The sequence below is a fragment of the Cyanistes caeruleus genome, chromosome 3 (assembly GCF_971803275.1).
Source record: "Cyanistes caeruleus chromosome 3, bCyaCae1.hap1.1, whole genome shotgun sequence".
Classification (NCBI taxonomy): Eukaryota; Metazoa; Chordata; class Aves; order Passeriformes; family Paridae; genus Cyanistes; species Cyanistes caeruleus.
In genome coordinates, this window is record NC_141703.1 from 70,964,203 (window position 1) to 70,986,763 (window position 22,561).

At 39.4% G+C, this 22,561-nt stretch overlaps 1 protein-coding gene across 3 annotated transcripts in view; it reads right to left on the bottom strand.

The window, feature by feature from the left end:
• LOC111923643 (uncharacterized) overlaps positions 1-22,561 on the bottom strand; it is a 65,462-nt gene that overhangs the window by 6,993 nt on the left and 35,908 nt on the right. The window contains exons 1-2 of one of the 3 annotated variants that reach the window (XM_086881842.1): positions 1,186-1,411; positions 1,023-1,109 (exon numbers count right to left, since the gene is read on the bottom strand). The exons of 1 other annotated variant lie outside the window; for it this stretch is intronic. In XM_086881842.1, the coding sequence (XP_086737968.1) occupies positions 1,023-1,031 (9 nt within the window). In that variant the 5' untranslated portion in view covers positions 1,032-1,109; positions 1,186-1,411. Of the gene's footprint in view, positions 1-1,022; positions 1,110-1,185; positions 1,412-22,561 lie in introns of those variants that run through there. One more of the 3 variants, XR_002861196.2, reaches the window with a different exon arrangement.

A 22,561-nucleotide genomic window follows, 5' to 3' on the forward strand; every position in this document is an offset into this window, starting at 1 on the left:
TATCTGTTAATTTAAATGTCAGAAGCAATTTTCCACTGTCATTTTATTTGTGCATTTGTATTTAAGGATACAGACCCACCTAGTCTTTAGTCCTGCACTTCTGAATAAAGCATTTATATTCTTTCATTATTTGATCCAACCCTGTGTAAAACTAAGCAAATGCAAGACAAAGTCTTGACAGAATTACTATAATTTAAAAAACCTTCAGACAGTTTTTTGCTCCACCCCAATCCATTTTTGACAAATACATGTATGTATGTAGCTTATCTTTATTTATTTTACTATCATTTTGTGGTTATTGACTAAGAAAAACAGAAAATCAGGGCTACTGGGCAATAGAAAAACTGGCATTTAGCCATGGCAGCATCAGTTAAGTCAACTGCCCTTGGGAGTCCTATAAATTCATTGTAATGGTTGATCCTAATTTGGAGAGCAGTTACACCTACTGCTGCTCATGCAATCTAGGAGAATGCCTTGCTAAATTTAGCACAATGTTTATCCCTACTGCCTATATGTTCTAATTAACTTGCCTGTTGTCCTTCACCAACCCAGCAATCAGCTAAAGCAACTGAACTTTCTAGTGTGAGACAAACTAAAAGATTTTTTCAGCAGCTGTCAGCTGAATTAATTTGTAAAACTAATACAATTTTCCAATCCAGTTTAGAAATCTATGAATCACCTAACTGCATTTATTTTCTTCAGCAGAAGAGCTTAAAATGATAATCTGTTCATCCAGGTTCCTCACCTATTTATATAAAGGCCCTGGTATTTGCATGAATGTGTCTCCTTCATAAAATGGTGACATTCTTGAAGGAAGGTAAGGAATTAAGTATTTCCTTTTCATGCACAGAATGGCAGCAACCTAAGCACCAAGGTCTAAGGCTACTCTGTTTCCTAGGACATCCTGACATTTCACTCACCTTAATCAAAGGCATTTTAACCTTTTTAATCTATTCACTATCACCCCTTCCTGCTGAGGGTATCAATTAGAGCATCATTTGCTCTCTACCAAGCAAGCTTACCAAACTCATCCAAACTGAGGTAGTTCCTTCCTGAGAAAGCAGTGTGAAAAATATTTTCTGCTGACTTCCATAAATCCTGGAAATAGACTGATAAAATAGATGTGCTTTTTGGGAGGATGTAGTAACAATAGCAAGAAAGGGAAAAGCAGAAGCTAGTGCTCACGAGTAATAGCAATCAAAAGTTGTGAGTATTATGTGCATTCAACAGCAGACGGAGCAGCAGCACTGTCTTTTCCACTGAAGATCATCAGTACCCCCTGAGCTAAACCAGTGACTTAAAAGTCACAGGCCCCACATGGACTGCAGGTTTCTGAGTCATTTGGACTCCTGTGTTCCTAGCACACCTGAAGAACCTCATTTAGCTTGATACAGAACCATCAGAAGGTGCTTCAAACAAAAACATTAGGAACATTTTATAGTTGGTAATTATTTTTAATCAAGATTTAAAGGAATAAGGTTATTCCTCTGATTAAAATAATGCAAGTAATTATTGTGAAGGCTTAGACAGGTGATGTTAATAGTGTGGATCTCTAAGAAGGAGGAACTATTTTCTTGCAAATATTAAGGAACTGGAGGAATTATTTTTTTGCAAAGATTAAGGAAGTAGCTCATATTTTGTATATCACCAGAACTGAACATTTATCTTCCACATATTATATCTGCTTCTCCTTCATAATAATGCCACAGACATATTGGTACATTTAATCTAGACTCTGACTACAGGTCCTTGCCAGAAAGGGCTGTAAACATAAAAAAGTCCCCCGCACCATATGAAAAGAAACACAATTGTGCCAGAACAGATTTTTACTTGCAAAATTTCCTGGCTGACTATACAAAGAATATGGGATTGTCATGGGGAATTCCTTGAAAGGAGTGAAGAGAGGGTGCTCTCAGGTAATGGCAGAGTGAAAGAATCCCCCAGCAAGAAACTTGTTAACACAGATGTTTAAGAGGTTCAAGCAAATGCAGAGGTTCAGGGGAGCGGGGGTTGAGGTCAGAGCAATGGAAAGGATTTTGTCAACTCCATGGTGGTTTGATTGGGAGTTGTGGGAGATCAGGAGGAGGCAGCAGGAAGAATGGTACAAATTTAATGAGAAGAAGCTAGCTGATTCATGCATGAAAACCTCTGCATTTGTAAATGAGAGGGAGATGAACTTGGAGATGTGGGAAAAGAGCTACTAAGAGCAGGGGCCTGGATGCAAAGGGAGAAGGGAAATGAAATCAAAGAACATTGCCACAGATAATCATGTTACACACAGAGGATTGTTGTAGCTATGCTGAGAGAGGATAAAATTGTTCCTGGGTTCGTTGTCCCACAAACAGAAAGTGGAAATCCTTGGTCCTCTGCACATAGGCAAGCGTCAAGAGGAAAATAATCTGCAAATGGCATAATTGTATGCTGCTCTCTGGGAGGAAGAAGTTGAATTTTAGATGGGGCTCCAGCTCCTGGACAGGAATTAGTCTGGCAGAAATAAGCAGGAGCATGAGTAGGTGCTGCTGAATGTTGCAATAGCCAGTTTTGAAGGAACGCCTTTGTAGCTGTTTGAGAGCTGTGTGATCACCGCAGGCCTGCACTGCTGCGGGAAGCTGAGATCTCTCACAACAAATGCCATCGAAAAATGTGTAGTGCTAACACAGCTGCTAATAAAACTGGTAGGGTGTTGTTGGGAGCATGAAAATTGAAGTAGCAGCTGAGGTTGTCAAATTGGAGACTTACCACTTTTGAACTGATACAGGTCCCTTCCTATTGGAAGTTTTCATAACATTTATTTTAACAAAGTTGTGGTTAAAAGAAACATCACAGTAATAGTGTTCCTAAGGCTTGCCACAGGATGGAAACTGTTCATTAAGACATATTCTATAACAATTACATCTATAGAGTCATCACAAAATCCTTTTAGAAATTTTGTGTGAGAAGTGCTATATTAAAACAGCCTCAAGAAGAAAAAGGTTGCCTTTTAAGACATATTTCCATCTCCATATAGAGCTAACATTGAAAAGAGGACCTTCATTGAAAAAAATTCTGGGGTTTGTAGACTTCTTTTTACTGAAATACCGACTAGAAGTCAAAAACTGCCTATTTAAATTCTGTTAATTTACATGAAGATTGGCTTTTATTTTGGATAGTTTAGAAATTGTGGTTTATGTTAATGGAGGGGAGTGTGTATAGTGTGTGTTTCTGGTGTCCTACTTGTTACAGAATATATCTTTTATTTTGCAGCTTATAAATTAAAAAACCATTAAAAACTCTTGTTCAAAAAAACTTGTATTATCTTTCAGAGAAAAAAAAAAAAAACAAACAGAAAACATCAACCTCTCCTGAAATTGGGATGGTTCTTTCCAAAAACCTTTTGAAAGTTTTCCAGTCTCTCATTTTGTACCTCCTTGGCTGTGTGAAGATATAATTAATAAAACCCTGTCATCAGGAGCTTCCTATTAAATCATTTCACTGAGCTTTCTCTCCATTTAATTCTGTTTAGCAGAATGTTTACTGATGAGTCAATTAGCCACTGCTTTGTTTGTTCAACTTAATGTCATCACATCACCATGAGATCACCACAGCAAACATTCATCAGCAACAGCATTGTCATCACTGGCTGGTTGCTATGGGCTGCTCTCAGGCTGGCCACATCAGGGGTCTGGCTGGTCAGTGGCCCTGGACTGGCTGTGATGTGCCGTGGGGAACTCCTGTGTGCAGGGGGACCAGAAAGTACTTCTCAGTCATTGGAGAGGATCATCCCTCCCTATGGTACTACCTCTCAAGCAGGAAATAAGGAGGTGGACCAGTTTGCAAAGGCAGCTGTAACAACAAACCAAGGGCAAGTGGGTTGGTGCCTGCAACTGGAACGGCCCCTGTCATGTCGTGATGGTAGTTACTGCAAGAAACATTTTTTAAAGCAGTGGAAATTATTAGAGAGCAAGGTATCCATAGCAATGGATATCAATATACCAGCCCAGAAGGTTCCAATTATATTGGTGTACCTGGTCAAGCACAATGGCATCAGATTAGTTTTTGTGCGTTGTGTACTGCTGCCACAGATATTCTGGAGCTGAACAGACGATGGCAAATGCATGTCAGGGTCACTCAAACCTAGTGACTGAATTACTTCTTTAAGCACATCTGCCAGGCTGTCTCTTCAGAGAATGTTTTTCCAAATATTGTACATTGGCACAGTCCAGCACAAGGTACACTTAGGTATATCAGCAAGTGATATGTTTCAGAGGGGTTTTTTTTTGTTCAGTGAAGATAAGATCCTTTCACAGAGATGCAGAAAATCTAAATCATTCTCGAGGAATGCCTGCTGCCTTTCATGGTTTAAACAAAAAGAAAAGTGGGTACCTAACAAAGAAACTTAATCAAGAGAGGCCTGTGAGTTGCCTCTTGAAAAAAGAACTCAATATTCCTCCTCTCTGCAATCCCCTTAAAACCTAGCAATCCATCTCCAGTTTCTAGCAAGGGCATAAGTATATAAATAAGCTGTTGCAGGGGGGAATAAAAATTTGTATTGCTAACCAGTCACAAAGGTTATGGAAACTAACAAGGACAGGTCAGTCTGCAAATTCTGTGATTTAGGGAATTGAGGAGAGAACCAACCCATTGCACAGCATTGCACACCCTCTACATGGTCTGTGTCCTCCATGTGGCACAGGCTCTAGGTCCTAACAATATTCTGGCACTGACGCTTATTAACAGTGCAATTTCAATAATCAGCATATTTTGTCAAATAATTGGTAGGCTGATGGTTATAAGAGGTGACACTGCCAATATCTCATAAAGGCTGAAAGAAATATTTCCCATTTCCACACTGCATAAACAAAGCATGCCAGACAACCTCAGGAATGCTAATGATCTCCAGTACTTTAGTATATTAAGTATTCATCAATTGAGCACAGACCACAACAATGTTTTGAGAGTCCTTAAACACATGAGAAACACATGAGAAATGATGTAAAGTTTATATGAGCTCATATAACCTTAGTTGGTCATACAGCCAAGCACAAGATCACAGAAATAAGGTCATGTGCACCATATCTCTCCTACTAGAAGGTCGTGCCCTACGTTACATTTGCAGGTGCCACATCCAGCCCAGAATTAACTGACTCAAGCAATGAGCCATCCACTTCTTCCCCTATGGTACTATTCCCCAATCTAACAGATTGTTGGGATTTCTTTTCCTTGATAATCAGACTTCACTGTCCTTAATTTCATCCCATTATATAATACCTCACACTTATGCTGTAACTGCCATCCAAAAGCTTTGCAAGTGCTAATTGAGTTTCATAACAGCCCCCCCATGAAATAAATAAGTTCTGAGTCAGAGATGCAAAAACGAGTTTCTTGCCACAGGCCACATGTGGGATCATATCGAGCACAGCTGGGTCTCTGTCACTGACTGGGAGCTGTTTGCTTGCAATTTATGCAATAATGAAGAAATAAAAACTCTTTTCCAGTATGCAGGCCTGTCCGATCCTACCAGTGTCTAGCTGCACTGTGAAAAACAGTTTACTTGTTCATTATTATTTGTATCTTTTAAATACTCACAAGTGTATCTTTCCCTAGTCATATTTTTATACTGTGGATATTTTCTCTATCTATAAATAAACCAAGCCTTTTATTATGTGGCTCTTTTCTCATGACTCTCTGATCTGGAGAGATGTCTTTGCAGATTGTGTGCCTGGAATGATACTCTGTGGAGTTTATGGAGATAAATCATGCTGTGACTTAACCTCCCAGGCTGTGACACTATACAAGAGGCACAATCCAGCTGGCTGCTCCAGACTGTCAGCTGAGACACAGTAGCTCACTGTGCGTGTGCTGTTACCCCATTGTGAAGCAAAGTACCATGGGTTCATGTGAGTCACCATCAACTGACCTTGTTTTTCGGCGCCGTGCAGCAATGGATCTTGCTCTGTTACCACATCTGAAGTGAGGGACCCTGACTAGCAGCTGAGGGACAGGAACCTCTACAGGCCAGCACAGGTTCTCTGCCTGACAAACCCTTAATTTCCTTTAATTCATGCATTTGGATTTAGAATGCACAGTTAGAAATGATGTTTTATTGAATATATCCCTGCAGCATCTCAGGTTTCTAATTGAAGCAACTCAGGCAATATCATAATAGAACATAATGCAAAAGCAGGCAAGAGCTAGAAATCTTCTGTCTGCTTTGAAAACTAATGCATTTGGTTGTAATTACTCTTGCTAAACATAACTTCTGTCTAAGTATTTATCTTCAATTTGCCTACTAGATTCTGGGTGATATTCATCTGATAAATGTTTTTCTAAATCAGATTTAATCAGGTTGCTCATTTGTGTTTTTACAACACCTGCCTCTCAGATTATTTTATATCATCTTTCTGCTATTCTCCCTGGTTTTGCTACTGTTTCTTAATGAATTGAATAGTACAGTGCAGGTAGAGATTCCTGCCATGTAAAATTCAAGATGCTTTAACGTGGCAGAAATGAATGTTCTCAAAACACAGAGTGGTGAATGACAACATTTTTTTGTGTGTATTCTGCTACATACAACATAGGGGTCATAATACATGCATAAGATGTTTCCACAAGAAAGTATTAGTACAGTATCTTCCCTGAAGTTATCCAGTACTCATCCTTTCTCCACCCTTCCAGCAAAAGCAAACCCACAATGCGGAAAGCTAGCAGCTCTCTCCTGCCTGGGCAAAACAGCGCTGGAAAGGGGGAAAAATCTTTCTTTCCTGAGAAGAACAGTCAAAGAACTCAGGTTATGAGCTAGTGGTTGCCTCACCTGCATAAAGCAACAGGTGTTTCTGAGCTATTTACTTAACTTTGAAATTGCTTTTGAAAAGGCTCACAAAAACTGAAGCTATCATCTTGCATTAGGCAGCCCTGCAGCTCACAGATCTCACCAAAAAAATGTGCTACTTGTGCATAATTAAAGGATCTGCAAACTACCAGTCAAGATAAAAAGATCAAGGGCTATCATAAACCATGCTGCCTCATGGGATGAGCTCATCAGCAGCAGAAAAAGATGTGTTTTCTTTCTGTGAGGATTACTTGCTCTGATATTGTAAAGGAGTTTGACAATCTCCTCTCCAGTAGCTCTACTTGAGGACACAATGGAGTCTTTTTTCTAGGACAGCTCCTGTGTCGGAAAATGCTGTCAAAATTATTTGCCTATCTGGACTGATATTTAGCAAGGAACCACACAGAGCAGAGCTAGTGTGGAATTTTATTTATTTACTTCATGAAAGTGTTTATGGAACAACGCTGAAGATTTTTCATGGGAATATGTCAACTCAGATAAAGTTTTTGGCAGGAAACTTTCCTACTTTACAGAACCCAAGCTTGAAAGACCTGGGAAAGTGCAGAGGTCTCAAGCAGAAAAAACAGAGAATTCAGTATCTGTCTTGTCTATATGTTTTGCCTCAGAAAGCACTTGTAATTAGCAGGCCCAAGCCACGTCACTTGCACCTCTATTGTCATTTTTTAGGAAGATGTCAAAAGAAATTAACTTTTTTTCCCTGCCTTTCCTTCTTATTTTCCTTCTATATGAAGGTTTTGGGATGATCACAGTATGGAACCTAGACAAACAGCAAAGGCTGCAAAAGAGTTCTTGCTTTCTTTCTGTTCCTAACATTATTTCTACTTAGGACCCTGTGTAGTCCCAGAGAATTTGGAAGCAGAACATAATGTTGATTAAAAGTCTTGAGCTCAAGCTCTATCCCAGCCTCATCATTTATAAACTGTTTTCATGTCAATAAATAATCTTTCTAACTTGTTTACAGAGAAAGCAAGCAAACATTTTCCCTGCTGGTGTTATCCTTTTGGAGCAGTTTTTGTTTTGACTATTTTTATAATATTTTCCTTTCAGTTGTGCTAACTGTTTAGCATTTAATGAATCCCCAAAAATTTGAATCTTTGTTCTAGTAAATGCACAAAACCTTGAAAACTCTCCCTGTACTGTTAGTCTCATACATCAGCAAAATTCAGCAGTGGGAAACCCAGGAAATTTCCACATGTCCCACATTTATACCAGTTATGTTTCACTTCTCTGTGTATTTATTATTTTTTTTTAAGTCCCTTAGACTGTGTAGGCAGAGAGGGAGCAGAAAAGGCAAGTAAGGTAGACAGGAACCTGTGCAGGGCAATTGTCCTGTGACTGTAGCAATCTTTCATCCCCCTCGCCTGAGCTCATGCCTTCCCCCACCACAGAAGAGCCTTAAAATAGGTTCCATGCAGCAGCCAGCCAAGAGCACCTTGGGATTATCCCCCTTCCAACACTGGAGGGAATGCTGTTGCTGCAGCTAATTATGACTGCTCATAGGTAACCTCTAGTAATACTCATCTGGAAAATCTTAGTTTCTCCATAAAAGCCAAATTTGGACATATTAAAAAGTAAAATCAATGTGCAAGTCGAAGCTGGAAAGGGCCAGGTGGGTGTCACTAAGGGTCATTTCTGCACCTCTCCTACTGGTTTTTGACACACACACACATACAAAACAAAGCACATGAATGACAGCACTTGTTATGCTAACCCAGCTGGGTCCTGCAATCTCCAGCTACCGTGAACTCCCAGGGAAGCATTAAACTGCCTCAACATGGACTTCTCATGCCATTTCAAATGCTGCAGAGAATCTGACATGATCTTCAGCTGTGGCTTTAGACGGGTGTGGATCTCCCATGGATCTCTAAGTCCCCTCTACCAGCTCTGTGTGGGTGGCTTAGCTACTTTAGAGCATTTGAAATGTTCTGAGCAGACTGTATTTTGGCAATGGGCCCCTGCTCCCTGTGTTGTAAGCTATGGAAAACATGTTTTTTCACTTTCACAAGAATCCCCAAGTGTGAAAAGACCAGAATGAGGCAAAACCCCACCAGAGTCTGTCTTACTTTTGCAGCTGTGACAGAGGTTTTCTGCACTGTATTTCAGCACGACACTCTTTGCTGTATGTGTCCTGGGTTGGCCATAACACCAGGACAAAGGCCTTCCATGAAGTTCCTTACTGTCCAGGGCTGTCTTTACATCCACTGTCAAACTCTAAATCAGCTGCTGAATGAGGCAAAACCACACTCTGTGCTCATTGTGGGCTGGAAGTGCAGCCTGGGACATCCCTTCCTTGGGAGCTAATGCATCGACATGTCCCACCTGGGACTGCAGAGGGGTGTGCTCAACAGTACATGGGGCTATTGGGGGCTCCTCTGGGGAGAAGAGGATGCCACAAATGCTGCACACCTCTCTGCAGCATCAGGAGAACAGCTCCTCACAAAATCAATCTGCTATCCTGAAAGCGGAGTTGTGGGAACCACAGGGGGAAATTTTCACCTAGCAGGCTTTGAAACAAAGGCACAATCACAACTTCTTTATTATCAAAGCAGGAATGGGAATAACATAAAGTTCTTCAGCTTTCAAAAAAAGAAAAAATATATCAAAATCACATTCACCCTTTTTCTTCCCCACGCTTTCATCTGGTGGAAAATGTGATACAAAAGGGAGTTGCACGCTTCGGAAAATCTGGCTAGAGTGTCAGTTCAGTATAAAAATGAGTAGAGAACAAAAAAGCCAAGCTCCCATGCTCACAGTGACCCTTAAGGGAGCTTAATTAAAGGTGATGGTGAAAGAAAGGTAAGCAGTTAAGACCCTGCACCAGACAGGATATACTGAGCCAGACTGCTCAATACTTGTAAAGACAATGTTTGTCCCTTGCTCACATCAGCCTTTCCTTCCTCAGTCCCTGCCTTCTGATGAGGGTGAGGGGTAAAGCAGGGGAGACAGTTAATGGCAGTGGTGTTATTTCTTAAGTCCTGTTCCCTGGTTAATTGCTCTTCCAAAATTTTTATTTCTCTCTGCTTCTCTTTTCTTTCATATCAGGAATCTGACCCAGAACTTGCCTGCCACTTACCAAAAATTGATAGCAAAAGAAAGAAAGAAAAAAAAAAGAAATCTTGTGCAGACAGGGTCATGTTCCAGTGAACTCATTCTAAACATAACTTTTTCATTTCAGCAATCCTGCTCTGGCAGCATCTGAATTCCCTGCCCAGCTGGTGGCTAAGGCTTAATGCCTCTATTTCCATCACTCTCCAGCCCTATGAAGTAAAACCTCGATGGCATACAGCTATGAGATAACAGTCTCCATGGGGCTGAGTCATAGGACTTTTCATCTAGGGCTGAACAATTAACTTGCCATCATTTTTCTTTGCCTCCTGCCATTCCTTTTTTCTACTCTCTGCTACAGAAATTTGCATTTATTCTCCATCTTCACACTGCTGCATTGAAATTTGTCTCAGACCACCAAGTAAAGCAGCTGCCTGTGGATCCTCCATAACCATTCACCACAGGGACCAGGCTACAACTATCCCTGCCTGCTCTGGGAGGAGGGTGAGCAGCCCACAGATGAAGAAATACATCAAAACAAGAGGCAGCAACCTTGAAGAGCTTGTTTAAAATAAATATTCTGTGCTTTGACTAAAGCTAGTTTGGAGGTATTCAGAACAGTATAATATGGCTGTGAGCTCATGCCAACTGATAGAGATGAAATTGTTTAGATCTGATGAAACTGGAAGTGAGGGGATGTGGCCCGTTTCTTCTTTTTCTTAAGAACTCTTGGCTTTTTTGCCTTATCCATAAAGGAGCTGATATCTCAATTTTGGATTTACAAATCATTAACATACAGGGCATGGAGTCAAGACTATTCCTGGTACAGGATTTTTTTCATGACCTTGATAAGTTACTCTAATGGGATCATGCTGGCACTCAGCAACTCTGAAAATCAGGCCACAGAGGTACCTAAATATGGATGAGATGCCCACGTTTCAAATGCTGAACGTAACCACTTTGCCCTTCCATTTCCCTACTTACAAGAAATGAAGCTAATAACATTTTATCAGGCTCAATACTTTACTGAGAAAAGAAACTGCAGTGACTGGCATAAATTTCTAGCAATAGTGCATTAATTCATTTTTCAGAGGCCATTTAGGATGGTAAGATGAAGGTACTATAAAAATGCAAAATACCTCACAAAATTTTTCTACTCTGTCTAGTTATATAGTTCATACTTGCAAATGTATTTATCAGTATCTCACTAAATATAGAACCCACAGTGTGTTTCAAAATAAACAGATTAATATTAGCTTATTTACCTGACAAAAAATGTTAATGTCTGCAATAAAAAAATGAATGGGAAGCATATGGATGTTACAGACCTCAGCTTCCATTTGGAATATGTGCTCAAAGTCTCACACTAATGAAATGTCATAGGCTTTCTAACAGTTATGGAGCATAAGTTTCTGACACAGAAGGTTACTTTGCCTTGGACTTCATATGATGGATAAAGATGAATTAATCACTGGAGTAGAAGTTGGTCGTTGCCTAGGAACCAATGATCATGACCTCATTGCATTCAACATACCCAAACAAAGGATAGCCCCAAAGAATACAGTAGATGCGAGGCTTCAGAATGGCTACTTCCAAAAATCTAAAGAAACTCTGAACTACATTAACTGAAAGATAAATATTTTAAAGAAATATGCTTATATAACTTTCTACAGTGATATTTGTGCCAGTGGTGCTAATTTTAATGAACCTGCTGATGATTATAGTGTATCAAAGATACTTAGGAAGATTTTTAGTTTGAATAAAAATTAAATAGGCAAGCAGATATCTTGATAACTACAGCTTGACTAGTTTAATGTTATATTTAGGCAAAGTAATGGAAAAGTTAGTATGTGCTTCAGAATTAACTGATGTCAATTCAGTAACTGCTGTAAAACAAACAAAAACCTAAACAGATCATAATCTTTCAGACTGTAAGTTCAGATGGCAAGGGTTATTTTAAAAAGTGATTTATTTGGGAATATTGTTAATCATTCAAACCAATAAAACATAATATTCTGATAAAAAATAGCACTGTTCATCTCTGGGGGTGCTTATTTAATAGATCTAAGAAATGGCCAAATAGCAGCTCTTGAGCACTGTTAGGGTGAAAGGCTGTGTTAGTATTGGGATTATATAAGGATTGTTACTGTGTCTTATACTGGTCAATGCTATTATATTAATTAGAAATAAAAAGAACAAATTTGGTGCTCACCTACAGATTAATGCAATAATATAACAGAATGGGGACAGGACATTTATTTAGAGCAACACATTTGTTCAGTAAACTGGGATCTACTGAAAGAAAATATGCTTTAGTACAGAGCAGAAGAATAAATCTCCTAACTGCTACTAAAAGATGTTGCTATGACATTTGACCTCATTACACACTGCTGTTATTCGGAAAGTTATCACAGAGTAGGGATCAGATTTTAGTTTTCCTGTCTCTGTCCTCTATCCCTAAGACTCTCTGGTAAGAGTAGGCACTGTACTGGCTGAAATCCATTTCTTCAAACACAGATGTCCTTATATTTTAAAATGAAAATCATTTGCCTTTGGTCAAGGAACAGATTTGGTTCAAGCAATGGCTAACCGGTTCAAATAAACAGGAGATCAGACTAGATTTCTAGCTGTTCCTTCTAGCCCTAAATCTCATAAACCACAATCAGCCAAATGCATAAAATATTCAGTGAGGCAATATCTAAGCATTTTGCTTCAGTGTATTGGTTGTCTGGGAGAAAGCAGTATCTTCACCCCAAAGGCTGGCTGAAGGGACTGTTCTACTGCTGCATGGAACCAGTGTGTACCAATGGTCTTGAATTTTTTTAATTTCTTTGAAACACCCATACTTTTGCTTTACATTTCACCAGCTGTTGATAAAACTTATTTGGGCATTTGAATCTTAAAAGGAACATATTTAGTATTTGAGGTTGTCATTAAAAACTAGGAGCCAAAAAAGGAAAGATTTCCTCCCCTTGAGATGGCACATCTGCTCAGTAAACTTGCAATACACTTTGCTGGCTTTGGTTTTTTTCTTCCCAACAACTGCCCCTGTGAAAACACCTGTGAAGACAAGTCAGACAGAGCTGAATTAAATGGACACTAACAATATGTATTGCCAATTCTCAAATCTAGATTGGATTGTGCCAAGAAAGAACAAAAAGGAGAAAACCAAGGTTGACCATGAAAAAAAAATAGCCAAAATGGGCCAAGCCAGCATATGTAAGCAATCTACCTCACGGAAAGTATAGTGGTAACACTGAAATTTTTTAAATAGTCAAAACAGGAAAAAAAGAGTTCAACTTAAGTGTAATCATGCCACAGGAGTTTTCTGAATAGTTCTTGGATCAATTCTCGTGAAGCTACTTAGAGTAATGTCAGAGCTTACTGGTCATCTTCCAGAGAATTGTCCAGCTGCCTGCTATCAACACTGCAACACTCGTACTCTCGCTTGTCTTTTCCTCTTCATTACAAATTTGACTGCTACTGCTTTAAAAGCTCTTTTCTCCTAAACAGCAGAGATCCTGGGTTTGTGCAGTTTTGTTAGGAACAGCCATTTTATTAACAAGTACTTGACCTGTTGCACACACAATGATATGAATTCTGAAGTATTTCAAATTAATTATTCTTAATTATCACACTTCTAATATGTTAGTAAAAATATATACATAACTATGTTGTGTTATATTTTGATTACTACGTAATAGTACTTGGAAATAATATTTACATGAAACACACATTCTCTGTGTAAATGCAGCTTTCATTTTACACTGTTTAAAATCCCACTGCTACAGCACTGAGAACCTGGTGTTGAAAGTGGATAAAGGTAGAGACCAGAAGCCCCAGAGCACAGGAGAGAAAAATGGTTGCAAGGAAAGGGATGGAGAGGACCTCAAGAAATCCATTTGAGTACTCTGTGTCTGTCTCTTGTGCACCTTGTGCTTTGAGAAATCACTGTAAAGCTGAGCACCAAGCCTGAACACGAAAAGGCATATCTATACCTGTCCAGTCTTACTGCACCCAGCTCATCTGTGCTTGGAGTCCCTGAGCAATCATAATGTGAAAGGCACAAGGTTATTTCAGCACTTACATTCATAAGGCCAAAGAATTTAAAAAATAGTAGAGCACCACGTCAGGAAACTCACTGTGAACAAAATGCCAGTCATTTCTGTAAATTATTTATCAAATATGTCACTATATTAAAAGAGAAAAACGGAACTCAAAACCTGGACAACAGCAAAGACAATGCCTCTGACAATAATGGTCAGTAGATAAATGCATATGCTGTGGATGAAGTCCTGCCTTCACTAACTGTGACAGCAGACTTTTATCTGAGATCTTTCACAACCCTAAATAGTTACTGAGTGCAAATAAATGAGCCATAGATAACTGCAGGGAGTTCAGAAAGGAATTGAAAGCTGAAACAGATTTAAATAAGCAGGAAAGACACAAAAATTCGTGTGGTTTACTTGGACTTTTACCAAGCTGTGTGTCTTCAGCCATAGCCCCTAAACCATCCAAGGAAAGAAGTAGGGATCATTTTTTTTCAGTGTAATTTTATTCTTATTTTATTCCATTGCCTTTCAAACACCCTGAGACCCACCATAGAACTCCTACACATCAGCACATATTTATGTGTTTGAATCGAGGATTTTTCATGCAAGTAGGTGATTTACACCCATGGAGCACTGGAAAGAAGTCACAGAGGCATGGATTCACAGGAGGGGTGTTACAGCAGCAGCACCTCTCCGCATCACCCCTCACCCTGTGTGTGGCACCCACTGCTGCTGTGGTACCACACCAGTCGTGGCCTCCCCATCCCCTCAGTCTGAGCAGGGTAATGGACCCATAGATCCCACCTGAAATGAGATGCTGCATCTCTTTGCTCCACAGCAGTAAAAAAGATACACAGGTGGTAGGCAATAAATGCAGTTGCTTCATTCCAGCAAAACAGGTTGCTCTACCTCGAATACTCTTGATCCTTCCAATGTTCAGCTGGTATATTTTATACTTTTTTCTTCAATAAAATCATATTTTCACTTAAGTTTAGCAAGAAAACAAGAGAGGGGTGACCTTCCACAGTTGCAGCTCACAAACATCCCTTAAAAGAGCTCAGGGGAGCTGTAAGGTACAACATAAAAATAAAGATAATTTACCAGGCTATTTCACTACAAAACAAACTGTTTACAATATTTTATGAACCACCCACACCAGTGTCCATGAAAATAAAATGCTGCGTTTATGAGGCAACCCTTAGGTGAGGTAGTATAACCTTAGTGCCTCACCCTTGAATTCTACTAAAAATACATTGCATTGTCGTCAGGGAAAAGTTAGAGTAAAAAAAAAAAGATTACAACCTCGTAAACTGGATAGTACTGAAGAGCTGAGAAGGCTCTTCTCTTAGGCAAGGAGTTATAGCACATTATTCTCTGGTGGTCCATGGTGAACGGCTAAAAGGCTACATCGGCTGCCCAGTCTGCCTTCTCTCCCCTGCCCTCACTCTGCCAGGCTCCTGTAGCCTTTGAAACTCTGAAGCAGTTGCAGGGATGGTGTCAGGAAGCAGGGCACACGTGTCAGGCTCAGTGAGTCCCCACAAAACCCTGGGAGTCACAGTTCTACCTGGTACCCCCACTGGACTGCAAAGGCAATGGGCAGAAGTCCAAGGGAAGTGCCTGCTGCACGCCGGCAGCGAGGTGATGCGTTCCGCTGTGTCAGATTTTTGGAACAAAGTAGTAGCAGCTGAAAATAGTCAGAAGGCTTTAAGTATGTGCACAATCATCAGAAAGCAAGGAGAGAGAGCCTCCACTAATGAGAGAGAAGGTAAATAGAGCCTGAGAAACTGGAAACATTCTTTGGTTTGGCTTACAGCAGGGAAAGAAAAATCTTAAAAAGCATTGTGCAGAGCACGAAGAGAGGCCATTAATCACGGGAAATGCACTTCCTCAAGTACAGTAGGAACATGTGAGAGCCTGTCATTTCTCAGACCATTACCCAAAAGCTTTCCAGAAGTTTAGAATATGATGATCCTCGAGACCCAGGTGATATGACATGACATGACATGGCAGCAGAGTGACTGACTTGACAACAATGGCAAAGTGCTTTGTTAGCCTGAAGAAAGACATAATTCCTGGGCTTTGAAAACCCACAACAAATTTGACTCAGGTGCCCCACCTGGATTGGCAACAATGGCCTTTCCCAAATACCCAGCTGGCCACGTGCATGAGAAAAGAGACCTGGGAACTTGCTGAACTGTAAAAGGGTGTCCATTCTTGGCACTTTCCAAATGACACATCAAGTCCTAGAATTGATATGGCAATTGTTAAAAAAATCCTAACAATATTTCAGAATCAGTGAGTAAATTATCATGCACTTTCCAACATTTGAGAAGAGTGATTTATTTAAATTTGAAAAGTATCTCTCTCTGCCTTGACTTAAGAACAAGAAACAGGTACAGTATTTGCTTACTATAAACTGAGCTGTAAACTGGGAATTCTGTATGTCTGTGGGAGCTGCAAAAATTATCTCTGTTGACAATCACATATCAGGGATTCATAAGTTTTAAAAGTAAGAATTTCATACAAAGTATGATGGTTTAGTAAGAATACCAGGCCCTTATTTTTCAGCTCACCACATTTGCTAATATCATCCATGCAAAGAATTTTGCACAAATTCAGTCGTTATAAAACCCCATTGAATTGAGGTAAATTCACTCTAAAACAAAAACCCTTCACAGATTCCCAACAAGGTGTGAAAAAAACTCCAAGTTTTAAGGAACAGGTCCGTTTTTTTCTCCTCTGTGGCTTTGTCTCTAACTATAGGTAGCAATCATATTTGTTCCCACAATTTTGGATGGTATTTCTCAGTTAAAACTGCAACAGACCTGTTCTGCTGGAAAAACAGTAGGAGGGAAAGTATTTCCAAGAAGCGGTACCAATTCAAATGAGCCAACTGCACAGTACATGAAGGTATGCTTGCAGGAGCTGGGCTTCTTGTCGGTGACACCAGCCATGGGTGAGTCTCTCTGCTACCTTCTGTAGCCCCATGGGTCTGTCCTCCCATTGGAGGGAGTCCTCTCATTGGCTTCATGCTGCTGCCTCCCCACCAGCACAGATTTCTGTGCCTGCCCAATTGCCCAGATGAAGGTGAGGGAAATTATAAGGGAGAGCCATCATCTCTGTATGAAACCTGAAAATGCTTTTCCATGTTTATAGCAATAGCACTTTCATAAAATCCCAGGTACAGAGTGGATGACAAAAACTCGGGTTTGAAACGAGCAGGCAGAGTTAAGGAAAGTGCTTTTTTAACTGCTGCCACAAACATTATTGGCAGCTAAGTGACACTGGAAATACAAAAGGAGGGAAGGCACAGTGGAGCCCGTCAGTTTAACTCTTCATCGGACCACGTTTAATGGGACTTTATGTTCAGCCATGTGAACTTCGAAATACCTAAGTTCAAATTTCACCTTCAGACTTCCCATCTGTTCTTATTTCATCCTCAGACTTTCCATCTGCTCCCATCTAGGCCTTCCTAATGCCATGCCCAGTCAGACAGTATGGTTTTACCAGATGCTTCTGTCTTGGAAATTTTATGGCATATAAGAAACAATAAAAATTTATGTTGTACATGTTACTTGTGCTAATTAATTCCATTGCACAACAATGTTTTTTAAATGATATTGTCCAGAAAGTCTGTTAAAATCTACTGTAGACAAGTATGGCAATATTTTATAGCTCCTAATGCCAGATGGGTTTGGAGTTCAGACATTTGCGCTAATGCATTTTGCATTTAGGTGCTGTGCTGGGAAAAATCGACTCCCAGGGACAAAGAGTTAACATTAAAATGTTGGTGTTAGCTAGGGGCAGCAAATGCAAGGTGGAGGTGTGTTTTTCTGTACAATTTTTTTTGCTGAAAATGAGTATGTGATAAGCTGTTAGTGTGCCATTTTACAAATTTTATATAAAGTGAAAGATGTTATTTCATAATACTAATATGTAAATATTTTCACGTCTGGAAGAGCAAGAATGTGCTGGCTAACAACCAAAGATGTGCTGGATAAAATCCCTTCCACCTGTTCAGAGGGCCATTGTGCTAGAAAAAGAAGATTGTTAAATAAGCAGTGTTAAGTCCCGTATTATAGAAAGTCTAGAAAGAATAATTAGTGTATTAAAGAAAAGGAGTCACTATCCAAGGGCATTCCTATAGCTTCTTACTTCAAATCACTGAATTCAAAGCCAAGAGATATTCTGAACTCTGAGTGCAAACAGTGGGTTACACAGTGGGGCTTGTTTTGGACAGGGTTTTTTTGTTTGCTTGTTTGTTCCACAAGACTGGGTAAATAAGGCTTCATGCCAAGCAAGAGTTTCCTTCCCTTGATTTTACTCCCTCCCAAGCACTCTGGTGCCTTTGCCTCCTATACATGAGGAATCCAGAATGAGCCCAGGGATTTCACATTTGAACCAAATGCTGTTAGATATCAAACAACAAGGGTTTCCCCCCCAACAGCAGATTCAAAAGCAACCTCCTGAAAAAGGCCCTGTCATCTCCATCACGGCAGGAAGCTCCCTGATGGCCACACAGAATTTGTTTTTAAGTGGCAGCTCCATCAACATCACATCATGAGGGTTAAAAGGTGCCGAGTTGATGGGGGAATGGCTCTCAGCAACAAAAATTGAAAGAGCAGCTTGTCTCATTTTCCTCAGTAAAAGAGATGCTCTGGAAGGAGGACAGGGAAAGGACAGACTGCAGTATCTATTCAAGTGAACATAAAGCTCGGATATTATCTTGTCTAACAATTTTTGGAAGCTGACAAACAGTTACAATTAATGCTCAGAGATTAAAACAGGAAATTGTATCATTGTGAGAAAGGGCATTTAGAATAATACTGTGATTCAAGAATACTTTTGTGAATAGAAAAAATAAGCAGAGTTTCCTGCTATTTGTGCTTTTATAATATATTATGCTTATAAATCCCCACACAGCTGTGGGTATTTGTCATGATAATCATGAATCTTCATACTTTACTCGAATTTTAGTCCATGTGATTTGTTCCTGTAAATGATTGCAGCACTGCAATTACCCCTATACTTTTTTCCATATTATTTTGGTTTTAAAGCAAACAATCTCATTTCTAGGGAGAAAAGATTATACCTGTGTGAATTATTGACTAATTGTGATGCACAAGTAGGAACTATACAGATATAATGACATCTTACAAGCAACCCACGGACTAAAATCTGTTTTCATAAACTATTCAATGAATATTTATGCATGGAAAAAATATTCATGAACAAGGAAAAAAAAAAGGATAAATTTGCAATTAATATTTGTGATGAATAATTTTGATTTATGAATGGGGACATTTTGTTCAAGGTTGCTAATTATCAGTTGGTTTGCGTGGCTGTGAAATAGATTATTCTAGCAAAAAATGGGAAAACAAGTGAATATTCAATGCTTCCATAAGTTTTGAAGTTCTTTATCTATTTTTTTTAACTTCTACATCTTCTTAGATAACACCTGATTAGCCAGTTGCAGGTAAGCATCTTTATGAAACTTTGTTTAACAGGTATTAATATGTTCATGATCCACTACTATTTTACTCATTGTTTTAATAATGATAGGGTGGAAGGACTCTGAAAATTAGTTGTAGGACATGTACTCTTCCTTTTTTGACTGGTTTGGGTTGGGAACACGTCCCAATTCCATGCTAGCTATTGTTGGCCAACCATTAAGTGCAGCATGAGTTTGCAGTCAAATGTAGGCATCCCTCACACACTGCAAATAAATATATTGCCAGCTTGCCATGAATAGATTGTGGAATTACTCCCAGAGAAGGTGGTGAAAATTTCATCAGGTTAAGTGTACCATTGAGGTATCCTCTGGCAAAAACAAAAGACAGTATGTCCCCAAGAGCAGAGTTTCCATGCTAATAGCAAAGGGTTAGAGAAACCTGGTGTGTCCATTGCTGTGGGTTTGCTGCTTGTTAGCAACAGAGTAATCTGACTGGGAGCCTAATGCTGAGGCTACTCTTTTTTCTTTTTTACTTATTCTTTAAAAAAAAATGAATGGGGACTCTCAATTTGGGGGCTTTCCTGGATGCCCAAAAAAAGGCTCAAGTCCCACTGCAGTTTAACTGAATTTTTCCATAAAGACACAGTAGAATCCATGTACCTCTGTCTTCCAAGTGCCAGCCAGGTTCCCACAGATTCCTGTCATCCTTTTTGATAAAGGGCCATTTTCAGCTTCCTCACCATTTTCCTTCCTTTCCTTCCTTTGCTAGGAGTTACTTCTCTTTTACCCTGACCCACACAGGTCTCCTCCCTCCAGCTCTATGGCAAGCAGCTGACACATCTCCGTGCCCACCTCCATCCCAAAACAAACAAAATGAAAAGAGCTGACTTTCTTAGGTGAGGTCTTGTTTTTTCTGTGTGTAGGAAGAAGACTGATATTTATACTCATATGTCATAAGATGTTAAATTCTCACACAGGAAATCAAAATCTTGGAAAGTACAGGCACACAGTGACCCTGCCTAAAATAAGTCGTTCTGTTGTTTTATGCCTACTAACTTCCCTGGGGTGAGCTTGAAAAAATCAAATTTGTGAATGCAAGTGGACACATGAGGCAAAGGAGGCAGCTAGTGCATTTGGATAGAAAAGAAAGTAAATACAGTCCCTTTGGGGGTACCTGGCAGAATTCCTACAGGTAGCAGAGCTTCCATGGAGCCTCCCAGCCGTCAACTGCTAACAGTTCAGGTCCATGCCAAGAAAACTGTGTTCATAAAGAACAGCTCATTGGTCAAAACAATAAAAAAACCCAAAACCATAAACACTGATTTGATTACACTTTCTCAGGGCCAGGAGAAACTTTGTCTTCAAATTCAAAGAAGATTCCTCCTGACAAAGCAATATTGAAAGTAGTGAAGGCAGAACAAGGCTGGGAACACAAGGAGAGCTTGTGCTGATCACACCGGTTTTGTGATTGTGCTTGTGCTGCCCTGGACCTTTTTCTCATTTATGAAAACATTAAGAATTATATACCTTTTTCTAACATAAGGCAAGAGGCATTCCAAATTATGCAACTTCCTTGAACTGAATGTTCTTCCATCCATATCTAATGATCATGGATCCTTCAAAATATTTTCAAGGGTTACTCAATTACTTAGGCAAATCCTTTTGCTTATTTTTCAGTAGCTTCTCTAAAGCAAAAGAAATATATACTCATATTTTTATATAGTTTTAATCCTTTACACCCTCAATCTTTTGGGTTTTTTCTCCAAGCTGTAATTATTCCCTCAGAAACACTTTCAGTTTAGAGAACATCTTGATCACTAACACAATGTCAATATAATATAGTACTTGAATCAAAATTAATCTAGTAGGAGATATATCAACTCCAATTAGCCTTTACTGCATTTTTAATTCAGTACAAACACTTCCCTGAAACCAAACAGACCATCATAATTTTAGTATTTCACATGGCTCTCTGAGACTGAGAAAAATGCAACAGCACTGTTTTTTGTTACCACTGTATGCTGTATAATGATGATGGACAGGGTCTGGACGATGGAAGATCTTTTATAACAAAATACATTCTTGGTGGTGATGGTTTTATTCCTACTTTCTGTTTTATAAATATAAGTAATTCAAATCTTTCTTTTTCCTGGAGGATTTTTGCAGGTCTGCCTGCCTTAGGGACCTGCATTCTGAGCATCCTTCAGCACTGACCACTTCCAGTCTGTCAGATAAAGTCTTATAAGCTTCCTAGGTCATCATGGACTTGTAAATCTGTGATAGGCTTTAGCTGGGAATTAACTACCTTGGTTTCATCAATTTCAGTAAGGATGAGTTTCTCCTTAATCTTCTGTTCTCTGTTCTTGAACTACTTCAAGTGTCTGTTATGAACAAATCATGATTGTAGGAGTGTCAGAGGTAAATAACTGATTGGGAGAGATTGTTAATTTGGCTGCTAAAGAGAGGGGAAAACACCTTAGATTCACTCAAAATAAGCTGTAACAAATAACTTTTTCTTATTGAAGAAAAACATAAACATACTAAAACAACAACAAAGACACTAAAAACACCACCAAAACCAAATAAATCCTCACTCATTCAACCCAAGATAATACATGAAGTTTAGAACACTTATTTACATGTTTCTGAGGATAATATCTCTTTTGCCTACTGGCCTCCCTGAGGATTTAGATGAAAACCCAGATGAACTTCCAGGCCTTCATGAGAAGATTCAGACTGACATTCTTTAGCAGAGACCATCTTTCCAAGACATTTTGTAGGAAGAGGCTCCTCTGGTATCTCCTTACTTAATGTATTAATACTATTTGCTACTAAGTGAGTTGAAGTCCACAAAGGACTTTACCCCAGAAGATGTTTATGTTCCATAACTGATGCCAGTATTTATGTGTATTTGTAGAGGAGTGAACACGTGGTCCTTCAGACCCATTAGCAATACCACAAGCACAGAAAGGATAAATGCTGCTTCTCAAGTTGTGTAGTCGCCACCTCAGCTCATAAGCAGCCTCTCCAGTAGCTCTTTTATCTCCTTAGGAATCACTTTTTTTTCTGTAGAAGTTATATAGACAATGACAAGATTTCAGTGCTGTTCCACCTCTTGATTCTAGAAATTATTTGAGGTTAGTGTTAATAGTTCACAAGTTCACATTCTGCATGGGCAAGCTC